At 39.1% G+C, this 21,723-nt stretch overlaps 1 protein-coding gene across 1 annotated transcript in view; it reads right to left on the minus strand.

The window, feature by feature from the left end:
• ARHGAP28 (Rho GTPase activating protein 28) overlaps positions 1-21,723 on the minus strand; it is a 54,499-nt gene that overhangs the window by 4,250 nt on the left and 28,526 nt on the right. Inside the window, exons 4-14 of the mRNA XM_040587506.1 lie at positions 21,067-21,154; positions 18,964-19,121; positions 15,081-15,246; positions 14,881-14,972; positions 13,575-13,652; positions 8,679-8,841; positions 7,456-7,538; positions 5,440-5,637; positions 4,585-4,728; positions 2,255-2,409; positions 1,542-1,606 (exon numbers count right to left, since the gene is read on the minus strand). Coding sequence (XP_040443440.1) covers positions 1,542-1,606; positions 2,255-2,409; positions 4,585-4,728; positions 5,440-5,637; positions 7,456-7,538; positions 8,679-8,841; positions 13,575-13,652; positions 14,881-14,972; positions 15,081-15,246; positions 18,964-19,121; positions 21,067-21,154 — 1,390 coding nt within the window. The remainder of the gene's footprint in view (positions 1-1,541; positions 1,607-2,254; positions 2,410-4,584; positions 4,729-5,439; positions 5,638-7,455; positions 7,539-8,678; positions 8,842-13,574; positions 13,653-14,880; positions 14,973-15,080; positions 15,247-18,963; positions 19,122-21,066; positions 21,155-21,723) is intronic.

The raw sequence follows: 21,723 nt of genomic DNA on the forward strand, positions 1-21,723 counted from the left end.
CAACGCTGTTACTGTAAATACCACAGTGTGAGGGTTTTTTATTTCTAAGGTGTTACTGGGCTGGAATTGCAACTCTGTGACTTTGTTTCTACACCATTTTTAAATGCTAAAAAAAGAGCTTTGTAGACTACGTGTTCCCATCCAGCCACGACCTTGTAAAGAAACACAGGGACTATATCAAGGCTTTTGGCAGTTGCTGTTTTGCTGTTTTGTTTTTTTTTTTAAAAAAAAAGGTTCTCTAAAGTCTGGCCATTTGAGGGTTTCATTAGGTGGTGAGTGGGAATAGGATTTGGGTGGCTGGGCAGTCCCTGCTGCTTTGCCACAGAAAGAGGCATTTGGTGCCTCTTAATTGAGTAATAAGGCAATAAATTCCTGAGTGAAGTTGATTTGTTGGACTGTACTGCATTTACACTGGATGATGGAGCCATTTAACTGGTGAGGTTACATTACTGTGACACAACGGATTTTGGTAAATTTTTTGTAGTTCCTTTTAAGGGGTCCTAATAATTTTATTCAAGTGAAAACAATATAAATGAATTAATGCACAATCAGCGTACTAAGATGCCCTGAAAGATCTAGGACTATAAACATAATTGTAAGCGAAGAGGCAAATTAAACATCCAAATTTTTGAAAGAGCATGGTGGGAATACTGGGAATTGTTTCACAAGGCTGTTAGGATTTTCCCTCTTTTTAGCATCAGTTGGTCGTCCTGTTTAGCCAGGGAAAACCCCCACACTAATCGAATTTAGTTTTGTATTTAGCTTCAGTAGGCTGCTTCTTGACTGCAGCTGAAGCAAGTCTATGATGTTTTGTAATAACTTTATAGAAACTGTTTAGCTGAATCTAGCAGAATTAAGGTATAATCTGATCACACAGATGACAAAAGACTCCAACACAGCATCCAGAATTTTTATGTGATAGAGAAAGGAGAGAGTCGGGACTGTGCAATATCAAAATAAAATCTGGATTTTGACCTTTAGGCCAGGACCTTGTGTTGCAAGCCACTGCTATTAGAAAAATGTCACTGCATGAAACACAGAAGAAAACAAAATGCTTACGGCAAGGAATTTACAAATGAAGTAACTCACATGGATTAGTAGGAGTATAGTACACCCATACATGCAGGGGATGAATTCTCAACTCTATGGCTTTTATCTGTGGGAGATTAACACCTCAATGCAGTGAGGGAGAAATGGGTCTTGGGAAAAGGCTTGACAGAAAAGTGACGTGCTCTCAAAAGGACTAAACTATGGAAAAATGCTCAGTTATGAGAGTGAGAGAGATAAACAAAAGGTCTGATGAATCTGGCAAGATGAAGTCCTGCTGAAGTCCAGCCATCAGGTCACTGTCCTGTGGGATGCCCCTCCAGCCTCGCTGCAGAGGGAAGAAATTGTTACATTGATTTTAACAGCTTTTGGGTCAGGCTCCTTTCCTGCATGTGGACTGGAGGGTAGGCGAGACCCAGCTGTGTGAAAACAGCACTGAGGAGTTTTAGGAGGCTAAGGACATTCAGAACTGAATTTTCAAAAGTGAGACCTACCTATATTTCCTCCAATTTCATGTAAACTTTGGATCTGGCTTCTCATGTTCTGTGATGATCCACGGCTAGGATGGAAAAAAAACTTCAGTTTGTCTTTCTGTTATACCCACTGCCTTAACAGCCTCTATCTATATTAAGCTAAAAATTGATATTTTGTCCCTGTGAACTTACTTACCAAAAGCAAGGACTTCTACCAAACAGAGCACTGCAGAATACTGAATCTGCTACAGAGGTAGATTACTGTGTCACAGTGAAATAAACCTTCTATTATATTATTTATTTTATATTATTTATTTAAAACATAATTCTGTGGTAACATGGGAAGACTTTGCAGAAACGATTTTCAGATACAATTTACCATTTCCAATAACTGTTAATAACTGTTACCTTACAGAAACAAATACATTAATGTTTTATGGGCAGACGTAAGACAATCCCTCTGGATTCTCTAGGCAGCTCATCTATAAAGCATATGTTTTTAGTAGTGGCACAACAGAGGGAAGATTGATTCTGTATCAGAGCCAATTGTTAAGTAAAACACAAAGAATAAAATCAGTGGTTAAAATTTCCTTGACCGGCATAACCAGAAATTAGCAAATGTAGATTAGAAAAAGAGTCCTTGTAACACAAAGAGTCTTTGAAAAGGGAACAATCTATTAATTAATGGTTCTGACATTATTGTTCAGGAAAACAAAATGTTCTGAGTTACCTACCTGTTTTCACAGCGGAATCGAGCCAGGATGTCTTTGGCTTTTGTTTGGCTGTTGAGTTGTATTGCCATAGAGACTTTTGAATGCAGTGGAGCATAAACTCTTATCACCCCCTCGGGTATGTCAGACTGCAGGTATGGGGGAAAAGTGACAGCTCCCTAAAATCAATATCAGTAGAGTAAGTCCAAGGCAAATACTGTTCCAGCCCCATTCAGAAGCAGTTCTGCAACTCTTTTGAGGTTGCTTGCAGAAATCACTGTCCTGGATTCATTTGATTATTCAAAAAGCATATCTACAGTCATACAAATGCAAATTTGTAGATACAGTATAACGAGATAGGATACAAAGACACAATCTCCTTGGTAAGTATCACATAATGCACACAGAATAAAGTAAAGCCCTTGAATTTTAAGTGCTTGCAGTAATATTGAGTCAAGTTATCTGAGATTTTTTAAGTAACTTCTGTTAACATTGGTCAGTGAACCAGCTCCTTATTTAAAAAGACATACAAATGATTAGGAATATCTGATATCTGCTCTTAATTTTAACAACGATATTCCCCTGAGGCATGAAGATCCAGTTCTCTGTTTCTGCTTGCTACAGCTTCAACTAGATTGAAGTGTATGTACAGTACAATTTCAAAGTACCGTATGGTTTCTGTTAATTTGAAATTTGACCTTATGTAGGGTTCAAACGATCATCTATGAAGTTTATGCACTCTTCCGTGATTAATGGTAGATAAATCAATTAGCAAGGTTTGCATTCCAGTTCTAATCCAGTTAGTACCATGCTGAGCAGAGTACAATAGTCTCTCCAGCCTCTGTCCCTGTGTAATTTAGAACATCTGAGACCTGAGGACTGTGTTAAGTGCTCTCAAAATTCAACTCAGTTACCCAAACAGAGTTTGCCTCCAATTTACCCTTCATATTTCAGCTACCTGCCGTGGCTACTCTTAGTTTTATTAGATGCAAAGCCAATTGCTATGATCAATAAACTTGTCTTCCCAAAGGTGCAATGACTGCAGTAATCAACTCTCCTCAGAAGCTCTCACTGTATTCATTCCAGGGTGAATACAGTTTTGCAACACAGTAGTCTGCCGTTTTAAACAAACGTCTCTGTCTCCATCTGCAGCACAAATGTGTGTCCTACTCACAATATATCTGTCAGTGCTGGCAAATGTATTCTCCAAAAAGCTGAATTATCATGGATTCACAATTCACACGTAAAATTTCTCGTTCTTTTTTCCCCCAGATGTTCCATTCTGCATTTTCTCTGTTGTTTGTATTAAGTGGATTGTTCTCAATTTCTTATAATCTCTTGATATCACTCCTTTCTAATTTGTCCTTTAGTTTGTTCTGCAAGAGTATTTCTCAATAACTATAGAGTCCTTGACCAGTTCCTTGATTACTCCTCTTGCAGTTCACCAGTCTCCATTCTTTTAAACCTCCATGGAAGATCTTAAAGTTTTCTCTACAGGCTATTAAAGGTAGTTACTACACGGAAATAATACATATAAGCTGCTATAGGGACTGTATATTCTATGCATGTGTACGCAACATGCTTTGTTGCCTAAATTATATGTTACACCTAATATGTAAGTTGATTTTAGGTGTCTATTAAAGTAGCGTGTGTCTGGTCAGTTCCTAAATCCATGTCTAGGCAGTGGAGAAAAGTTGGTGGCTTTAAGACCTCCAAAGGAAGATTTTTGCATCAGACTTTTCTAAGTCTGAACTGGACCTGGGGCTCAGGAAGTTCTCAGAAGTATCCACCTCTCTCCTCTGACTACACGGGGACTAACAAAACAAACTACTTCATCAGGCACTTAAAATTTAGACCCAGTTTTGGTGTCTATGTTAGGAAAACCAGATTTTCTCTCTGCATAGGAAGTTAATGCAAAGCTGTAAAACCAAAGCTTCCAAGAAGAATATCCAGTGGCCTAGACCAGGGCATGGGTAAATGCAATGAATCCTAATAATAAATCCTACCACTCAACTACAGAGCCATGCACTTGTTGAATATCTACAGATTATTGCTGTCAAGGGTAGTCCATATATGACCATTTTCTTATAAAACACATACAAAACCAGCATGTGTTTGCAACAGGTTATAGCTTGGGCTGCTAGAAATCATTCTGCCTTCCTTACCTTTTCTCAATCAATCCCCAAAGCTTTGTCTTATCAAGTGATTGGACTGGGAAGCACATCTTTCAAGATAGCTCCCAAGACAGCTTATTTTGTGTGGCAAAATTTCCTGCCCGCGCTCAGAAGCTTTTATGAAAGAAAGGAGGAAGGCTGGTTAAAGTTGCCCTTGAAAGTGATGCATTTTTATCACACCTCTGGTCTTTCAGGTCTCTCCCGTTCCATGGTCTTCCTCCTCAGAAGTTTTCTCACCCCTTTGTCAAACATCAGCTGCCTCTTGCTGTTGTTCATTGCTGCCTCATTCATTTTCCTCACTTGGGAAATCAGAAAGGATGGGACCTAAAGGAAGGAAACCGGAGCTGAGAATGCACAGTAATTCTTTTCCCCCATAAAACTGGTGTTGGCGCTTTAGAAAGGTACCAGATTCAGGCAGCAGAAGCTCTGTTTATTCCCAGAAAATGCATGTGATGGGTAACTCCTTCTAACAAGCCACAGTTACTCCTTTGGTGAAACTGTAGGCCACCTTTCATACCATGTGAAGTTTTTTAGTGATGTTTGCAGTTGTAGGAACTTTATTAGGAGTTAGGCTTCGGAACCCCCATCATACCCTCCCTCTGTTATGAGGAAATGAGCTGAAACTCTCATCATCTTCATACCATCCTTCAGCAGTCCAGCAAGTAGTACACACTTTTGGCCCATGTTATTATGGGCTAGACTTTAAACAATCATTTAATCTCATTCAAGTTTAGGTATCTCACCTAGGTATCTAGATTAAATCATTCTCATATGCATTCTTCTGGATAAACAATGGTATGGGATAAATACCTCCAGAGGGCAATTCATGCTAAAATGGATGTCTTAGATGACATATATCTCCATCCAGACGTATCTGTTACCCTGTTTCATCCTAGATGTAGAAGACACCAGCCAGTTTCCAAAGACTAGCTAACTATTTCTTCTAGGAAGGTCACTTTGATTTCTACAGAGCTGCTGCATATAAAAAATAATTCTCTGTACTGGAGCCATGAAAAGGGAACCAGCATTACTCACTGTCCACAGGATGTCCTGGTACCGAATTAAAAGCCGCACAATGTGTGCTGTGCTGGCAGCTGCTTGCATTTCTTGTTGATTTGCACGTTTCCCTTTGTAGATGAAGAGGTTTGGTGCAACAATCATAGAAACATTCCACAAATTCATTTTATTTTTCCCTTCATTAGCAACCACCTTTTTCAGGAACCGAAGAAAGGCCTGGAAAAACAAAACTTGTTATGCTGAGTCTCACAAAATAATTTAATTTAATAAAAGTAGTGTTTTCAAATGCACAGCATTTCTGTCTTCAAAGCTGCTATATTTGCACTTGGAGGTGAAATTTAGATTTTTGTGCATTGTAATTTGGATTACTCCAATATTTGCTGGCACAACTACCTGTGTCAATCACAGAAGAAATGTTAATTTTATGAAAATACATATAAATTATAGAAAGATAAATTATTATCTATCACTTAAAGCATAATCCCAAATCTATAAGTCAAGTACAGTGTCTGCACTAAGTCTTTAAATCCTGTAGTAGAGGAAAAATATACAGGTGTTGCAATGGAGCAGTTAATTTCTTCATAGATTTCAAGGTGCCTATTTTGAAGTATCTGGCCATGGCTTTATATCTTGCAATCACCAGGATGATCAACCTCTCTTCAAAAGTGTGCCAGTCCCATTTCTGATATAATCTGAGGAATTTCTGCCAGCAAACCCCAAACTTTTATTCTGGGATAATGAAAGCAAGAAGAGCACAGTGGTTGTTCATCGATGTCACTTCTGCACATGCATGGCAGAGTCAAAGGAAACTCATTTTCCTTTTGGGCAGTTTATTCAGAATTTTACTTGAGTGACTGAATAGGATGGATTGCAGCCGTGGTTAGAGTTGGGGTCTGCCAACAAGTCCTTTTGCAACACTGTCCTGGTTTCAGCTGGGATAGAATTAATTTTCTTCCTAGTAGCTGGTACAGTGCTGTGTTTCGGATTTGGGATGAGAATAATATTGATAACACACTGATGTTTTAGTTATTGCTAAGCAGTGTTTATGCTAAGTCAAGGACTCTTCAGCTTCTCATGCTGCCAAACCAGTGAGGAGGCTGGGGTGGGGGGTGGTGGCACAAGGGCAGGGGGGGCACAAGAAGCTGAGAGGGGACACAACTGGGACAGCTGACCTCAACTGACCAAAGGGATATTCCATACCATATGACATCATGCTTAGTATATACACTAGGGGGAAAGCTGGATGGGGGCCGCTGCTCAGGAACAGTGGGTGGTGAGCAATTACATTGTGCATCGCGTAATTTTTATTTTCCCTTCCTTTTCTGTCCCATTAAACTGTTTTTGTCTCAGTCCATTAACTTTACTTTTTTTTTTTTTTTTTTCCTGATTCTCTCCGCCATCCCACTGAAGGGGCAGGGAATCAGTGAACAGTTGTGTGGTGTTTAGCTGCCTGCCAGGTTAAACCACAACAAACTATATCATTAAAACCACTGTCTTTGTACCCTACACTGCAATTAAAACATTTTTACAAACCCAGGAATTACAAAAGAGAAACTGCATTGGAGAAATTTCTACAATCTCATTATAAATAGGAAGTAGAGATTCATTCAGTTTTTCCATCACTTCTATTTTTGTATAAAAGCTTAGTAATAATTAAGACTACTTGTGTAGCATGTGTTTTACGCATACAGCTGTATATTGTATATTGAAAAACCAGAAACTGGACCTTCTTTTTCCAAACTGTGCAAGGAACAAGGCTCTTTGAAATGAATGCCCCAGAATAAATGATGCCTGGGAGCCATTTACTGACACCAGCAGTTGGATACCTCCAGCAACTATTACTTGATTGCTTGTAAAAGAAATGACAGCCAGGAACATCTTTTCAAGGAAATGATAAAACCCCACACATGAATACTTTCCCAGTGCAGTGCAGCGTCTGATCACTGACTGTTAAAAAAACAACAACCATGTCTCTCATTTAAAAGTCAAAAGCACCACAGATGGCAGGTGATAGCAAATGAAGAAAGAACTTACTTTGGCTGTATCTCTGTTGGCTTCAGGCAGCAGCATGATCAACAGATGCAAAGCTTGTAGCTGTAACTTGATTGTAGAAATTTCTAAGAACATGAATAATTAGCATTTTTAAAATCCTAGTTGCAAAAAAAATCTAAACCTTGATGGTCAACAGTTCCAGAAACACAGCAACCACTGTTTGGTTGAGACTAGCAGGTTTAGGTGTTGATTAACCATAGCCTTTCCCATGATTAACTATTCCTAAACAGAAAACCAATCTAATGGGTGGGGTTTTCCTCATCATATTGGGTTCTTCATCACGGGGGAAGACAAGTCTTTATATCCACTCAGGATGGATAAGAGAGGTTTGGAGAGAAAAAAAAAAAAAAAAAAAAGAGTGCAAGCTGTGGACAGCGTATCTGTTGCAAGGAATAAATTACTTTATTCTGTGTAGACACCTCCTGTTCAGTTTTCTCCTCCAGATTACTAAGTGATCATAACTGCACGCAGTCTGTGATTCACAAGGAGAACACTCAGGTAGGAGAAGGTTAGAGAAAAGGGTCACCTGCTTGTGCCCTTTCAACTACCTCATGGCGACACTGAAAACTTAGTTGCAACCTTATGTAAAGGTCTTAATTTTTCTGCACCAATTTGCCTAATAAATTCATCGTCCTGATAGTTTCACTCTGTCCTAGCTGAAGTGAATTTACAATGAAATCAGTAAGTGTGGCAAGTTACTACTGCATTCTTCCTGGAAGACAAATGAACAAAACGTACTGAGAATGAGAGCGTGTGTGTACACTGAAAACAAAACCCGACTGCCTGAAGCTTTCCGTGATCACACCTATCTTCGTACAAATATTCTGACCTCAGCATAAACTTTAAGTGAAATGAGCAGAATATCAGCTAAAGGGCAGTGACTTGAGTTTACCTTGCAGAAATTTTCGTTTGTGAAATCTATAATTTGGTTGAATCAGAGTCTGTATATGAAAGTCATTGCTCAGTCATCAATTGCTCACAGGTTTCAAATCTTACATTAAACAGTTGTGTCATTCACACAATGAGTCTATGCTATTAGCTAAATGCAGACACTTTTCCATTTGAAAAGGAAAGGCTGCAGAAAATGTAAATGTTTAGGCAATGCACTGAGCCTTTTTCTCTCTCTACTTCAGAGAGAGAAAAAAATATGAAGTCTACTATTACATTTGATCTAGATCAGTCCACATTAACTCATTTCCACATACTTTCCACTAGTGTGATGAAAGCAGGCAGGTATTCTACTGTGAAGAGTGGGCTTGGGAGTTCTCTTATAAACATTTTCAGCAGTCCAGCTGCATCATTATTTCGTACTTGGTCCCAGTCAAAAGCATCTTCATAAAATTTTGCCTCAAGTTCTTGATGAAGATTCTGAAAGATACAAGGAACATCTGACCTTCAGTCATTGCTTCTGACCCAGCAGTTTGAGACCACTTCAGAAATCCCGTTACAAACAACCGGCAGGTTTACACTGCAGTTGAATTAAAGTAGCCCTAAACCAGTGGTGGTTTAGGTAGAGCTGTGCGGAGTTCAGAGCAGGTTAACACATCAGGTTCCTGGGGATATTTTACAGCAGAGGCTAAATTCGGTTTGCTATAGCTAGATTTCTGCCAGTGAGCCATTTGAACCATTTTAAAACAAGACAATTTTGTGCAATGCCTTAGAACTAGAAAGAGAAAATTCAGTTAAAAAGGATTTTTAGCACAGCTGTTCTTCTTGTTTGAAACACTCTCCAGAGATTTTGACCCTTAAATCACAAAGGAGTGGCATTTCTTCCTCACTGCCAGTGAACTTGCTACATAGCCTGTTGGAATCCGAGTCCACAGGCCCTAAGCAAATGGCTTTAATTTCAGGTCTTTCTGTCTTTATAAAGATGTTTTCTTTTCCAATAGCTATAATTAGATTTCATCACTTTGTAGAAAAATAAAAGTATCAAACCATTACTGCCAGAAAATCTCCACTTAATACATGCCAAAAAACACCACGAGAGATCTAAGACAAGATTGATTATACCATTTTGAGTGCCCATTTAATCCTCTTGTTCTCAATGTCAGCATCTTGCTCTATATTGGCGGTCTGTTTAGTTCTGCAGGGTAACTAATCAGTGTTTCATATTTGTGTCTAAATGGGAAACATTCAGTAAGGTCCCTAGTAGAAATGTGTGGGAAAATTACTTTGGGGGGGAATTAGAGAAAACTGAGACCTAGTAGAAGCATAGCATTATGGAAAGCTTTTTAGGGTGAAATGCAGCTATCGCTTTCGGGATGTTTGGCATGCACGGAATCTGCCTTACCACGGCTCCCTGAGCAAGGCACCCTGCCACCTCAGCACCTGCTGACAGGAGTAAGGGAGGGGGGAGCGGAGCGGGGACCCCGCGGCCGGGCTCTGCTGTGCTCCCCGCAGGGGGAACTTGGCGGCACCACACAGCTGATAAGCTGCATAGCGGTTGTCAAAGGAAGAATATATGAGATGATGTTCACTGTTGAGCCAAGAGTTGTGGCAAAATTACTCTCCCCAGATGAAATAATCTCGTTGCAATACTAACGCACACCTCCACCCCAACGTTACCACCTCCAAGGTACCACTGCATCTCACTGGGTATGTGATACCAATCAGTAACAAAAATATGTGTGACTAGAGTCACTCAAGCTCCACCTAAATGTAAAGAAAATGGACTGGTCTTGGAGTGAAATAAGTCCAAAGGGGGGAATTGTTGTCTAAACTCCTGAATTACCACACTGATTTAGTGTGTAAGTATATGTTAAACACATCTGTGCATGAAGTTAGGTCAAGCTGATCCACTCTCTATGAATGAAGGAACTTCTAATCAAGGGAGTCGGCCTTGGGAAGCGTGAGTGACAACAGACAGTGAGAAGAACACCGTTATCTAAGAAACGAGCATTCAAGTGAAGAAGTTCTGGCCGCAAGAGAAGACAAGGTAGTAAGGTGTTACAACCCTCATACGTTAACAGAAAATTAATTGAAAATAAGACAAAGGTGATTGTGGTAGTGGGAGATGGCAACCGTTGACTCAAACAGCCCCCCTGAAGGAGGGCAAACCCCTGCTCGGGGAGCATGTGGAGTGAAAAACTTCAGCAGCGCTATCTGAGGGTGTGTGCTAATTGGCATTAGAAGCTTATAACCTATCCTGTGAATGATAAATTAATATGCAATGTACTGTGAAGTGTAAAAAGTGAACAAAAGAGGGGAGAAGTCAGGGAAGACTCCATGATAACTTCTGGGATCAGTCGAGGGGCTGAACCTGTTTTCTCCCCCATAGGGACACCTACTGGGTACGAACTTTATTCTACGACTAACTCATGCCAGCTGTTACTGGGTATATTCTCATAAGCTTACTTTGCAGTGTTATCATGGGCAACCTTTGAAATTTACTTTGTCACAAACTTGCATTTTGTATTCTAAAAATCTTCAGCTAAACTTTCATTTTGTGTAAGCCTCCAGAGATTTTAGTTGCGACAAGGGGTTTGACTCAGTGACGCTGTCAGTGGGGGTCCCTGAATGGATCAGTCGAGTCACCCCCTGACACCATGGGCTGTCAAACGCAGGTAGCAGACAGGCTGGTCGAACACAAGGGTCTCGTCTTTCTTGGGAAACTGTCACACAGATCAAATATAAAGGGTTCGAAGAAACCCCCACTTTCTAACGTGACAGAATGGAATTTAGCTTTAAACCCAGATCACTGTTTGGAAAATGCAAGCTCCTCAAAACTGCGTTGGATTAATAAGATTGAAGGATGGTTTTGTAATATAAGTGTATCTATAAATAACACATCTTTCACAATTATTACTGCCCAAACACTGCCGTATCCGTAGGAAGTTTGTTGCTGTTTTTTGTGAGACCATTTATGACAAAATATATCTGTAGGTAATATTCAGGTTTCAAATCATGTTTTTGTCAAATGTAATTTACAAATTTGTCAAATCTAATTTAATATTACACAAAAAAGCTTAGTCCATTCAGACAGAAAAGCTTTTAAAAATGAATTCTGTTTACTGTGTCTCACATGAATGGAAGGAAATTACATATCATATGTGGTTGCACATAATGAAGCAGAATGGTTGGCACAAAAGGAAATAGAAAGTCATTCAGGATTTGGTATATAATGTTACAATCTCATTTTCACTAGCACATTTTACTGGTTTTAATCTGGGCTATCTCACCTTCCTCTGTATTCACATCCTTTGCACATAATCTATGCAAACAGCTGGATTAAATTCTGTCCTGGTAACTGACTGGGAAATGTGGAACAGAAATCCTCACCTCATCAAAAGCACAATAGGGCAAAAAAATTACTCCATGTTTTTCTGGCAAGAACTGGGAAAAAGCCATAGAAATAGAAAGCAAGATTTTTGAAATGTAAACATTTAATGTATAACTCCACACAGGCAAGCATATATATATATATATATATACTGTATATATACCCTGCCCCCTGTATATATACCTAATACCTTTACAAAATGCTTTTGCATATTTTTTAAAACATGAAGATCCTAGAGTAGGCCGTCTTACATTCTTGGATCACTGGAGCTTTTGTTACAAGTCAGATTACAGAGAAAAAACTTGTACTTATATCTTCTATTCTTTGTTTTGTAGAAGACTAACCTTTAATCACTTCCACATGCCTTTTCTTTCTCCAAACAAGACTGAAATAAAATTGGAATGCCCTCAAATCCTAATGTCATAATAATGTATGAGGGCTTTGAAGGAGGAAATCTGGTTCTGCTTTGAAAAAACCTCTCCCTTGCTGGTTGGCTTGTAGGACAGACTTGAATGAAGCCAAAACTCAAATAATTTAAAACTTTCATATGGGCAGTTTAACTTACCACCCAGTATAGGAAACTTACATATAAAGCCATATGTCATAGCAGCTCTCTGGATATAAGTTGTGAATAAGAACTGAAAAAGATGCAGTAGAGTATATGCAAAGAATATGAAAGTAATTTAATTAGTTAGAGCACAGCCCTGCTGTGTAATCTCCCTGGAGATGTTGGAAAAAAATTGAGATTGTCTGAAATACTACTTTAGGTCTGTGTATGAAAAAAATGAGGAAGCTGAAGATTACAAGCCAAATTCTGCAAGATGTGGCACTTCGCAAGGCGGAGTGCTTTTATCAGTCCACAAGCCAAAGGGAGCTGGGATGTTACTGCCTGTCTTTGGTACGTTTCACGTAATGCTGCTTTTTCTTGTAGTAATTTTTTATGATCCCCAGCCCATTGACATTTAGTAATCCCCAAGATTTGTGTGGCTGCCACAATGTTGAGACTTCAAGCCCCAGAAAGCAAGATTAGCTTTCCTGAGGATGAGAAAGTGGGAGTGGGATGTACTAAAAAAAGTTGCTTAAACCAGACCAAAAAAAAAAAAAAACAAAACCAAAAAACCCAACAAAACAAACCTCTGGAAAAAAACAAAACTCTGGGAAAGAGGTAGACACTACTAAGCTCAGAAAAAACTTGTTTTCCTAACTTGCCTCTGCCAAAGGCTTCCAGCTGCTGGAATCGAGTGAGTCTAGAGAAACAATTGCAAGCATTACTGCACCGCAATGTTGGGTTATTGGGCTGCCTTCATAGCCCACAAATACCCTGCGAAAACACAGTACTTGAGGCTGCCAAACAGTGAACACAGGCCAAATTTCTCTCACTTGGAACATGAAATTGTGAGATCACAGAAGATAAATGAGAAATAAAATGACACAAAGGTTAAAATGACATGGAATAAGATCTTTATCTGAAGTTCGCTCAGTTTAGCAGCCCGGGCTTTCTGAAAAAAATTAAAATGCGGATAAGATCATGGTAAATTTGGACAGCAGAGTTAAACCGAAAGGATCCCTCGATGTTTCATGAAGAAAAACTGCATTCAACATCAAGTCTGTGCTTTATATAGAATGTTAACAAATGCAAAACAAGAGACTACATGTTCTGTGATTTATTGGTTCCCAGGAACCAATCTGACCTTTTACTGGTAGGAATAGAAATGCTGAGCTACACGCATCAGTATTTATGTGCAGCGTGCATTTGTGAGTGCTGTATTATTTAACATGGAGTCTGTGGTCCAGGAGACAGAAAACTGGCACAAGCATGTACCTTCACTCTGGAGGCAGATCCAGGCACTCGCAGAATTCCTTCGGTTTCTAAACCTGTTTCCTCAAGCTTGAGCAGCAACTGAAAAAAAGCCAACAAAACCCAGGAAAATACTCAGAGACACTTAAAAATACTATTAACTTTTTTTCAATCTAGGTATCCCTGAAACTAATCTGAAAAAGATACATTTACATGTAATTTTCTAATGAAAACAAGCCAGCTCATGTAAATAAACCTTCCTAATTTGTTCTCCATATTCCTGACCTTGAAATACAGAGTATGCACAGTATAGAAAACACAATAGTGTTTTGAGGGAAAATTAACCTCTGAGAAATGTTTAAGTCTTTCCCTGAGGAGCACAATGGAAAGGTCTATAGATAACATGTTTGTGGGACCTGAGAACTCAGATTAGAAAATGGTCCCAGGGTATTTTAGCTTGAAATTTCTGTGAATAAAGGAATAGGCTTTCCACTGTAATTCTTTATAAAAAAATAAGTATGTTTTGATTTAACATAATTTAGAGCGAGGAAACAAAATAAAATCATTTCCTAGTATTTATTCATATAGCTCTAGATTTTCACCACCAGGTCTGCTTCCTGCCCTACATGTTGGATCCATTTAGTTTCCCATGGTATCTTGACAGGGGAGCTATGGAGCTGACTACAAAGTCATGTAAATATTCCGGTCATGTCAGTCTTTCCCTGGACACTCCACACCACTTTGTCTTTTGTCAGTATTTACAGGGAAATTTATTGCATTTTCAAGTCCATGTAAACCTGTGTAATTGCACATGTGCTCGTGTCTGTGTACCTGTCTCCAAGACAATCTCTGGATGTCATTGTACTATCAAATGACTTCTATAAATCACATTGTCTTGCCATACAAGCCTCAGTGAGATTACCGCTTCCATTCTGAAATAATAGCCAAGTAATACTACCATCTGAATTCAAGTGAAATTAAAATTTCTGAGACAACTCATCTCTGCCAGTTCTGCGTGCACACACACAATTTTGCATGGTGCTCTAATTTAGTGAAAAGGGGAAACAGAAAGCCAAACTTTTGTTTCCCAAACTTTCCCGGATGGTATCATATCACAAAAATCAAAAGAGGTTCCTACCACAGATAAAACACAAAAAAGAAAAAAATTCATTTCCTTGTCACAAGTCTTTTAAATTACAACATATAGACAGACAATCCATAGATACCTTCAAGTCTGTAAAGCTTGCATCTTCTTTTATCTGATGCTGAGTGTCAATGAAAATGACAGAAAAGCAAACCTTAGTGGCTGAACAGGCTGAGTTGTACTCACTTTTTGGAAGATGAGGGGAACTTTTATTCCAGGAACCTTCTTTTGATCATTCTCCAGCAGTATGGTGAGAGGTACTCCAAACAGACCGTTTTCTTAAAAATAATAAGAGGAAATGTGAAGCAGAGGAAACACGCCTCGCACATGTCTTCTTTGCAACTCTGAGTGGCACCCAAGTGGCACCCATGGGGATGACACGGTACCTCGTCCCCGCACCCTCTCTGCGCGGTTCCTCTTCAGCTCCACCCCCAGGGCGTCGTAGAAGGCTGTTAGCTCAATCAGGGAGAGGTAGCGGATCTTCTTCATGTCTTCAGGAGAAAGGTCTCCAACCTCTGTCAGTCCAAACCGGCTTTTCCGAACAATGAATTTCTACAGTAGAGATGGGTCGCATCTTTATTTGCACAAAAATTACAGGAAGTGATTTTTTTTTGCTTTGAAAGAGATGCCTGTGTGTGATAAGGAAGTCATGTTCAGGTAGATGGTAACACCAAAGAGTGGAACTACAACCCTATATATTGGCCCGGTATATTGACATAACTTGCATCCATCTGAAATGTAAAATTGAACTTCTTGCTCATCATGTCCTCTTGCAGTTTGACTGGTAAGCAATGCTGGAGCAGAGGTATTAACCTCAGTGCCTGTACTCCAGCTGGGACAAGTGAGGTACACGGTATTGAAGCTTCTGCCCAGTTTCAGCAGGATGAAACATGTTGCTCTGCTTCTGCCTCCCCCAGAGTGTCTTTGAATGCTGTTGAAGCAGCTGATACATTTCATCATGGATGTGGTTATATGTCAGTTGTGTGTGTGTAATGAATTCATGCCTGCTTTGCATATTATGAGGTCTTACAGGAGAGCTTAAACTAAAGATCTAAGGAAAAAGCCAAAAAGCCCAGAAGGAAAATCACTTAGTGTTGATGCCAACCTACCAATTTACTGGCACTTTTTATTGCTCAAGAAGCATTTAGGCTTAGAAACAGGACTCCCAGAAGCTAAGAAATAATTTATTCAAGTAGGCTTGACCTAAATGATACTTAGTAATTTTGGGGCATGTGAAGATGTCTACATATTTTAGAAACTGCAGTGTCATGGACCAGAGCCAAGAATGTTGCATCATGACAGAAGTATTTGTACAAATGTCAAAAAGAACAAATACCCATCAGTTTTTGACATAATTGTTAGACATTATAAGAAAGCAATAATAAAACCCATGCTTTTCAAAGAACTGGGGATATTTGGTATTGCATGGGGTTTTTTTTTAATTGAATTGTAATTTAAACCAGTATTCTTAGTCAGAGGTATAAATAAACAGCATTACAAATCATCTCCTCTCTTTAGGGAACTGAGTTGAAAACCAGCCTTTAATAATGTTTTGCTTCTGGAGATTTCAGACCAGTCCTCCCTTTTTAAAATGAATTTGGTCTCAGTAGGTTTAACGCATCTTTAGATTAAGCCAGTCAAACAGATTAAGAAAAAACGGGGAAAAAAAGAGAAAAAAAAAAAAAAAAGAATAATAAAAAAAAAAAAGAATAAAAAAGGAATTACACTCATACTGTATTTCAAAAGTAAGATAGGGCAAAGGATGGGTAGGTCATGTAGGTGAGGACTTCCTAAATCATATTGCTCATGGTCTTTCAACAGAGGTTAATCATAATTGGGGGATAAAGAATGCAGGGGATGGAGTAACTAATTTATGTGCTTTCTGGGGCACTTCAGGCCAGAATCTTCCCTTCCTAGAATGAAGCAATTTCACTGTTACTCTTATACTGAGACTTAATAATGTAGCAAAAGCTACATGGAGAATAGCCTTCTGAAGATACATAAAACACTAAGAACTATCTATGCATTTTGGTTCCAGTGATGCAAAAAGTCCAAAAGCAGTCAAAGCACAATAAATCATCTTGCAAATAAAAAAAATCACACAGTATACATATATTTTCTGAGGGGAAAGAGGAATAAAAATATTTGCCAAGAAAAAATGACAAACACTCCAAAATCAATTATGAAGGTTAGCTACAGTGATTTTCCATGGTGGCTGCTTGACTCCTGGGGTCACTAATGATGTGATGCAGTGTTAACACGAGGTTTTGGTCAGGGCCTTTCTCTTCTGTTGTGGTCACAATTTTTCAGTGATTTTTCTTACAAACACAATATCCAGCACTGAAGGAGGCTGTGTTATCCTGAAATGAGTTTACTAGCATTTGGCTAAGGATCATATCTGATATTATGTGATATGTTGCTTCTATGTGAAACTATACAGTGTACTAAAATGGGCCTGAAATGCTTACTCTTATTCTGTAGTGTCATCAATAAATCACATTGATCATGGTCCTACACTGGGGAAACTGCATGTAACCCTATGCAGACAGTGATGTTGAGTTGGCTCTTCTGGGAGCTGCAGGGGACATGCTATTTTGTGATATGTATTCTCTCTCCATGCAGCTCAATATATGCAGTCAGTGAAGTTGATTATTGTGTCAGACCTGCCCTGGCGAAAGTATGATGTTGTGTAGACTTCAGTCTGGCCTGTTGGCACACCTTGGGAAAGGAGGGACAGTTCTTCAGAGTGTAGGTGGTTCGTCTCTCTGTGTGACAGAGCAAAAATTGATTTTTTTGCTGGGGCCCATTACAGTTTGAGCCATTATGAGAAAAATATAAATACCACGAGTGGCAGCATATGAAGTAAAAGAAATGCCAATGTCAACAGCTATAATTGTTGACTCTATTCAGAAACTGTCTGTGATGACCTGGCATATTCCTCGTATATTCTTCTGAGCACACAGAATGATGTCCTGCATGCAGAGTAGTTCATCTCCAGCACAGTGTTGGCCTTTTCAATACTAAACAATTATGCATCCAGAGGTTCATGATATTCAATGTGGCATCTTCTCTTTCCTGTTTGTCACCAGTTTTCCTGCTCTATCAATTGGAAATTGTCCAAGCTGTTGCAGAGAACAATTTGTGTGTTTGTGTGTCTGTGTGTGTCTGCATGTGCGTGTCTGTATCTGTGTATTGAAGGCTGGGGTCTTAGGTTTGCTATTACAAGGAGCAAGGATGAACCTTCAGTTTGCCAAAATCATGATGAATGCAGACATATCCTTACTTTCCACAGGACACCAAGTTATCCCCACCACACAACCAGACACACTAAAGCACAGGGATTTCACGTCAGTTGTAATCTACTTGGTATCTTATCCCTCCTTTCAACATGGAAGCTTACTTCTGCATCTCAGGTTCTTCTTCCTTGGTGGTGCCTGAGATGGACAAATGGATAATTCTCAGAGAATTCAATGTCTGTGTGGATAGTAACAATTTCAGATTAGTTCAAGACTTCAGGACATCATAACATTCAGGAAATGCTTCCAAATAATTTACAAAAAATTACATAATTTATTTCATACATTTCACTAAAAAGGGGGTATCTGAAGCGCAAACCTAATACTCCAGTTTTCAGTAATGGATGTTGTGAGGGCTGATGGAAACAGAAAACTGATTTCCTTGACTTGAAGAAATAATTCCAGATAATGACACAACTGATTAGTGTATGTCAGGTTGGATGATATGATACGATAAACTTTCCTTTAACCATTCATGTAGTATCTCCTACAGTATAATTGTACTGAATACTGATTGGAGGCAATCAGTACTGCTGCAGGACTAAGGCCCGCTTTCCTCCCTTCATCTGTGAAGCAATTTTAAATCTGCGTGTTAACAAAGGCAGATAATCTGTGGGGAACAAAGTAGGAAAGCAGACCAGTAATGAAAATGATTGCTAGTTTTAGTGCCAGTTACTGGTCTTTATTTCAATGTGAAAAATGTGTGGATGATGCAATATTTGTGGACTGAGTTATACAGATTCATCTGTGATGGGTACGAGTGAAAGCCAGGCTTGGATATCCAGATTAACTTTGGTGCCTCCCTGGGAATCAGTCACAAACAGTAGGTGGGCACAGCGGGTGTCTCTGTAAAGCACACGTAGCAAAGGACAGCGAACGTGTCCTAGCAGACTCCAATGTGCTGAGGATATAAAGAAGGAAATTATTGCATTAAAGAAAAACAATTCAGGAAATATGTCGACAACAAACTTACAGGCAAAGCAGAGTCTTCCTTTTTGAACCTCTGGTTTTTCGGCCATTCTTGGGTTTTTGGAAGGACTGTAATGGATTCTGAGAAAGAGACCTCATAGGAGAGCTCTTCTGTTACAGGTGGGCTGCCTTTATCTAGTCCGCAGTCTAGACAGCTATTAGCTGAAAATAAGGGAAATTGTATATGAATGTTGAATGTATACTTGCATTTAATACAGAGACATCAAAAAATTGAACCAAGATGATAAAAATCTTGAGAAAGTAATAAAGGAAGTGCTTCAAAGAAGAATTTCAATGTAAACCACAGCATGTTCCTGTTTTGTCTGGAGGAAATAACCTCTTAGAAATAAACTGCCTATTTTCATTTTAGATTATTTAACTTGTTGCTTTTCGTGAGAAAGATAGTCAAGCTGGAACTTCCTGTTTATCAGGAATTATCAAGTTTTTGCACTCTGTCCTTGTCTACCCAGGCCAGCAAACTGTGGTAGCACTTGTCTAATGAACAATTAAAAATAAAAGTTCCTGACAGAAAAACGCTGTTGACACAGTTTCTCAGGTCACTATTGACTTATTTACAATCATTAGACATTGTGCATGTATTTTATATGCTCACATACATATATTTCTCACAGTGGCTAGTTTAGGTGTGTAGCGCCGAAACAGGATGTGATGTACAATCTTTCAGTTTAAAAAATGCCGTATCTACTGGAATTTCTGGTAGATTTTGCAAAATAACTTATTGCTCTACTCTAAAATATAGTCATCTCCTGAAATTAGTGGATGCCAGAGGAAAATTTTTGAAATCAGTAAAATCAAGTACAGAAATACCCTATTGTCATGGAGTCCAAAGCATGTTAACAAGCATAAGTTCCAGTGTTGCCAACTTTCGTGAGTGATCTGTCACATCTCAGGACAATTTTTAGGTTTCCCTTAAGGCCCAGCTCCTAGACTCACACATTTGGAACAGAATCACAATTTTCACTGGAAGTGAAATAAAATTTCAGCCCCCAGGACTGCAGAGAAGAATTTACTAACATGACCCAAGTGTATTCAAAAGCCATGGAAATCAGAAAGTGAATTAAAAGGAATTACATGTCTTATAAACATGTGCATGTCCTGTGATTTTTGAATCATTGTATTTACAGATACAGGGACTTCAAACATTTTTTGCAATGCCCTTTGATTTGCAAGTCTGGTATGAAAAAGATAAATGTGTTATTAAGTGGTTTATGGCTTCTGAACTGTGGCCTTATATGTTACCTAATGGCTAAGCCACTTAAGATATTTTCCATCTCACATTTCACCCTGGGACCTGGGACCACACACTGTACCCCCCTGGCCATTTGGTTCCCCATCTGTTCTAGTACAGCTGCTTGTGGAGCAGAGGTATTAGCAGAGCAGCTTTTGCAACCAAGGAAAATGTCTGTGGCACTATATCCAAAGATAAACATGTAAGGGACTAGTTTAGAAATTTGAGCATCAATATCCCTTTAGTTAAACCATGAACAATGGTGATGGGAAGACCTTTCAAAAGAGAAGATGGACATTTCTGTGGAAGGCTGCTGACAGTTATCCAGACAGTAAGTAGAGCAGAGCTATCATTTTTATTAGTGCTGTCAGTCACTGTCTGGGCAAAGTGTTTAAGGGATGTCCAAAATAACACCATTAGTAGATGAAAATAATAGGGCAGAGCCAGAAAACTTATACATTTCTAATATTACAGTTTCTGCAGTACTGGAGCAGAAAATTGAAGGAAATATGCATATTTCTTGTCATGATTTGCAACAAGAAAATACACTGCTGATACATTTTGGACAAATTCTGCGCAATATTGTTTACAGGTTACTTTTACATTACCAGCCTTGCAATGATCAGTATTTTTTAGACACTGATGTCTCAAGGGCAGCGATCTGTGTCTGTACAACACCGGTCTTGAACGGGAAACTTTGGTTCCTGCATGACAATAAGCTGACGGTGATTTTAAGGAAATATATGCACCATGGCCCCAACATGAAAGAGGGGGATAACCTCTGAACCACAAAAGGACCTTTCTGTCTATCATTTTCCTAGGAGGAAGGGAACACTGGTTACATGTTGGCATACTCACAGCTAACTGATTTCCAAACTGCCTTCTGCCCAGGAAGCTGGATACCATTAGAAGGAACTGGTGACACTGGAACTGTCTCAAATGTGGGCTGATAGGCAAGGAAAAATGATCAGACTGCAGTGAAGGTAAACGTCTATGGACAGAAACTGCTACAGTTCAAGCAACAGCGTATCATTCTCAGCTTACACTTTTTTTGCCAAGTTTAAACAACCTGTTGTAATTCACCAGAGTACATTTTTCATAGCCAAGGCTGAGCATTAATATTCCCCAGGCTGCACAGAATTGGATCATGTTGAGGTCAGTAATACTGCAGCTTGCTGTAGTTAATGAGTCCTGTCCTGTATAATGACTGAAATTAGCTAAGTAAATTGCTGTACATAATTGTACTAAGTGAAAGGTCCTCGTCAAATTGTAATCCATCCTGCTTTTAATCATTTTGGCCACAAATCTTTTTGAGGACTTTCAATATCCACTGTCCCAAACACCTGTCAGAAATCAGGCTATTCACTGCCTTTCTGGATTTGGGCACCAGCAAATTATTAATGGACAGATACCCTCCCATAGATTATATACTAACACCTTATCAGTGAACTGCAAGAACAGTGTTAGGGAAAAAACAACTTAATTTATTTTCACTCCAGAAATCATTCTGCACTG

Source organism: Falco naumanni, chromosome 3 (genome assembly GCF_017639655.2).
Source record: "Falco naumanni isolate bFalNau1 chromosome 3, bFalNau1.pat, whole genome shotgun sequence".
NCBI classification, from domain to species: Eukaryota; Metazoa; Chordata; class Aves; order Falconiformes; family Falconidae; genus Falco; species Falco naumanni.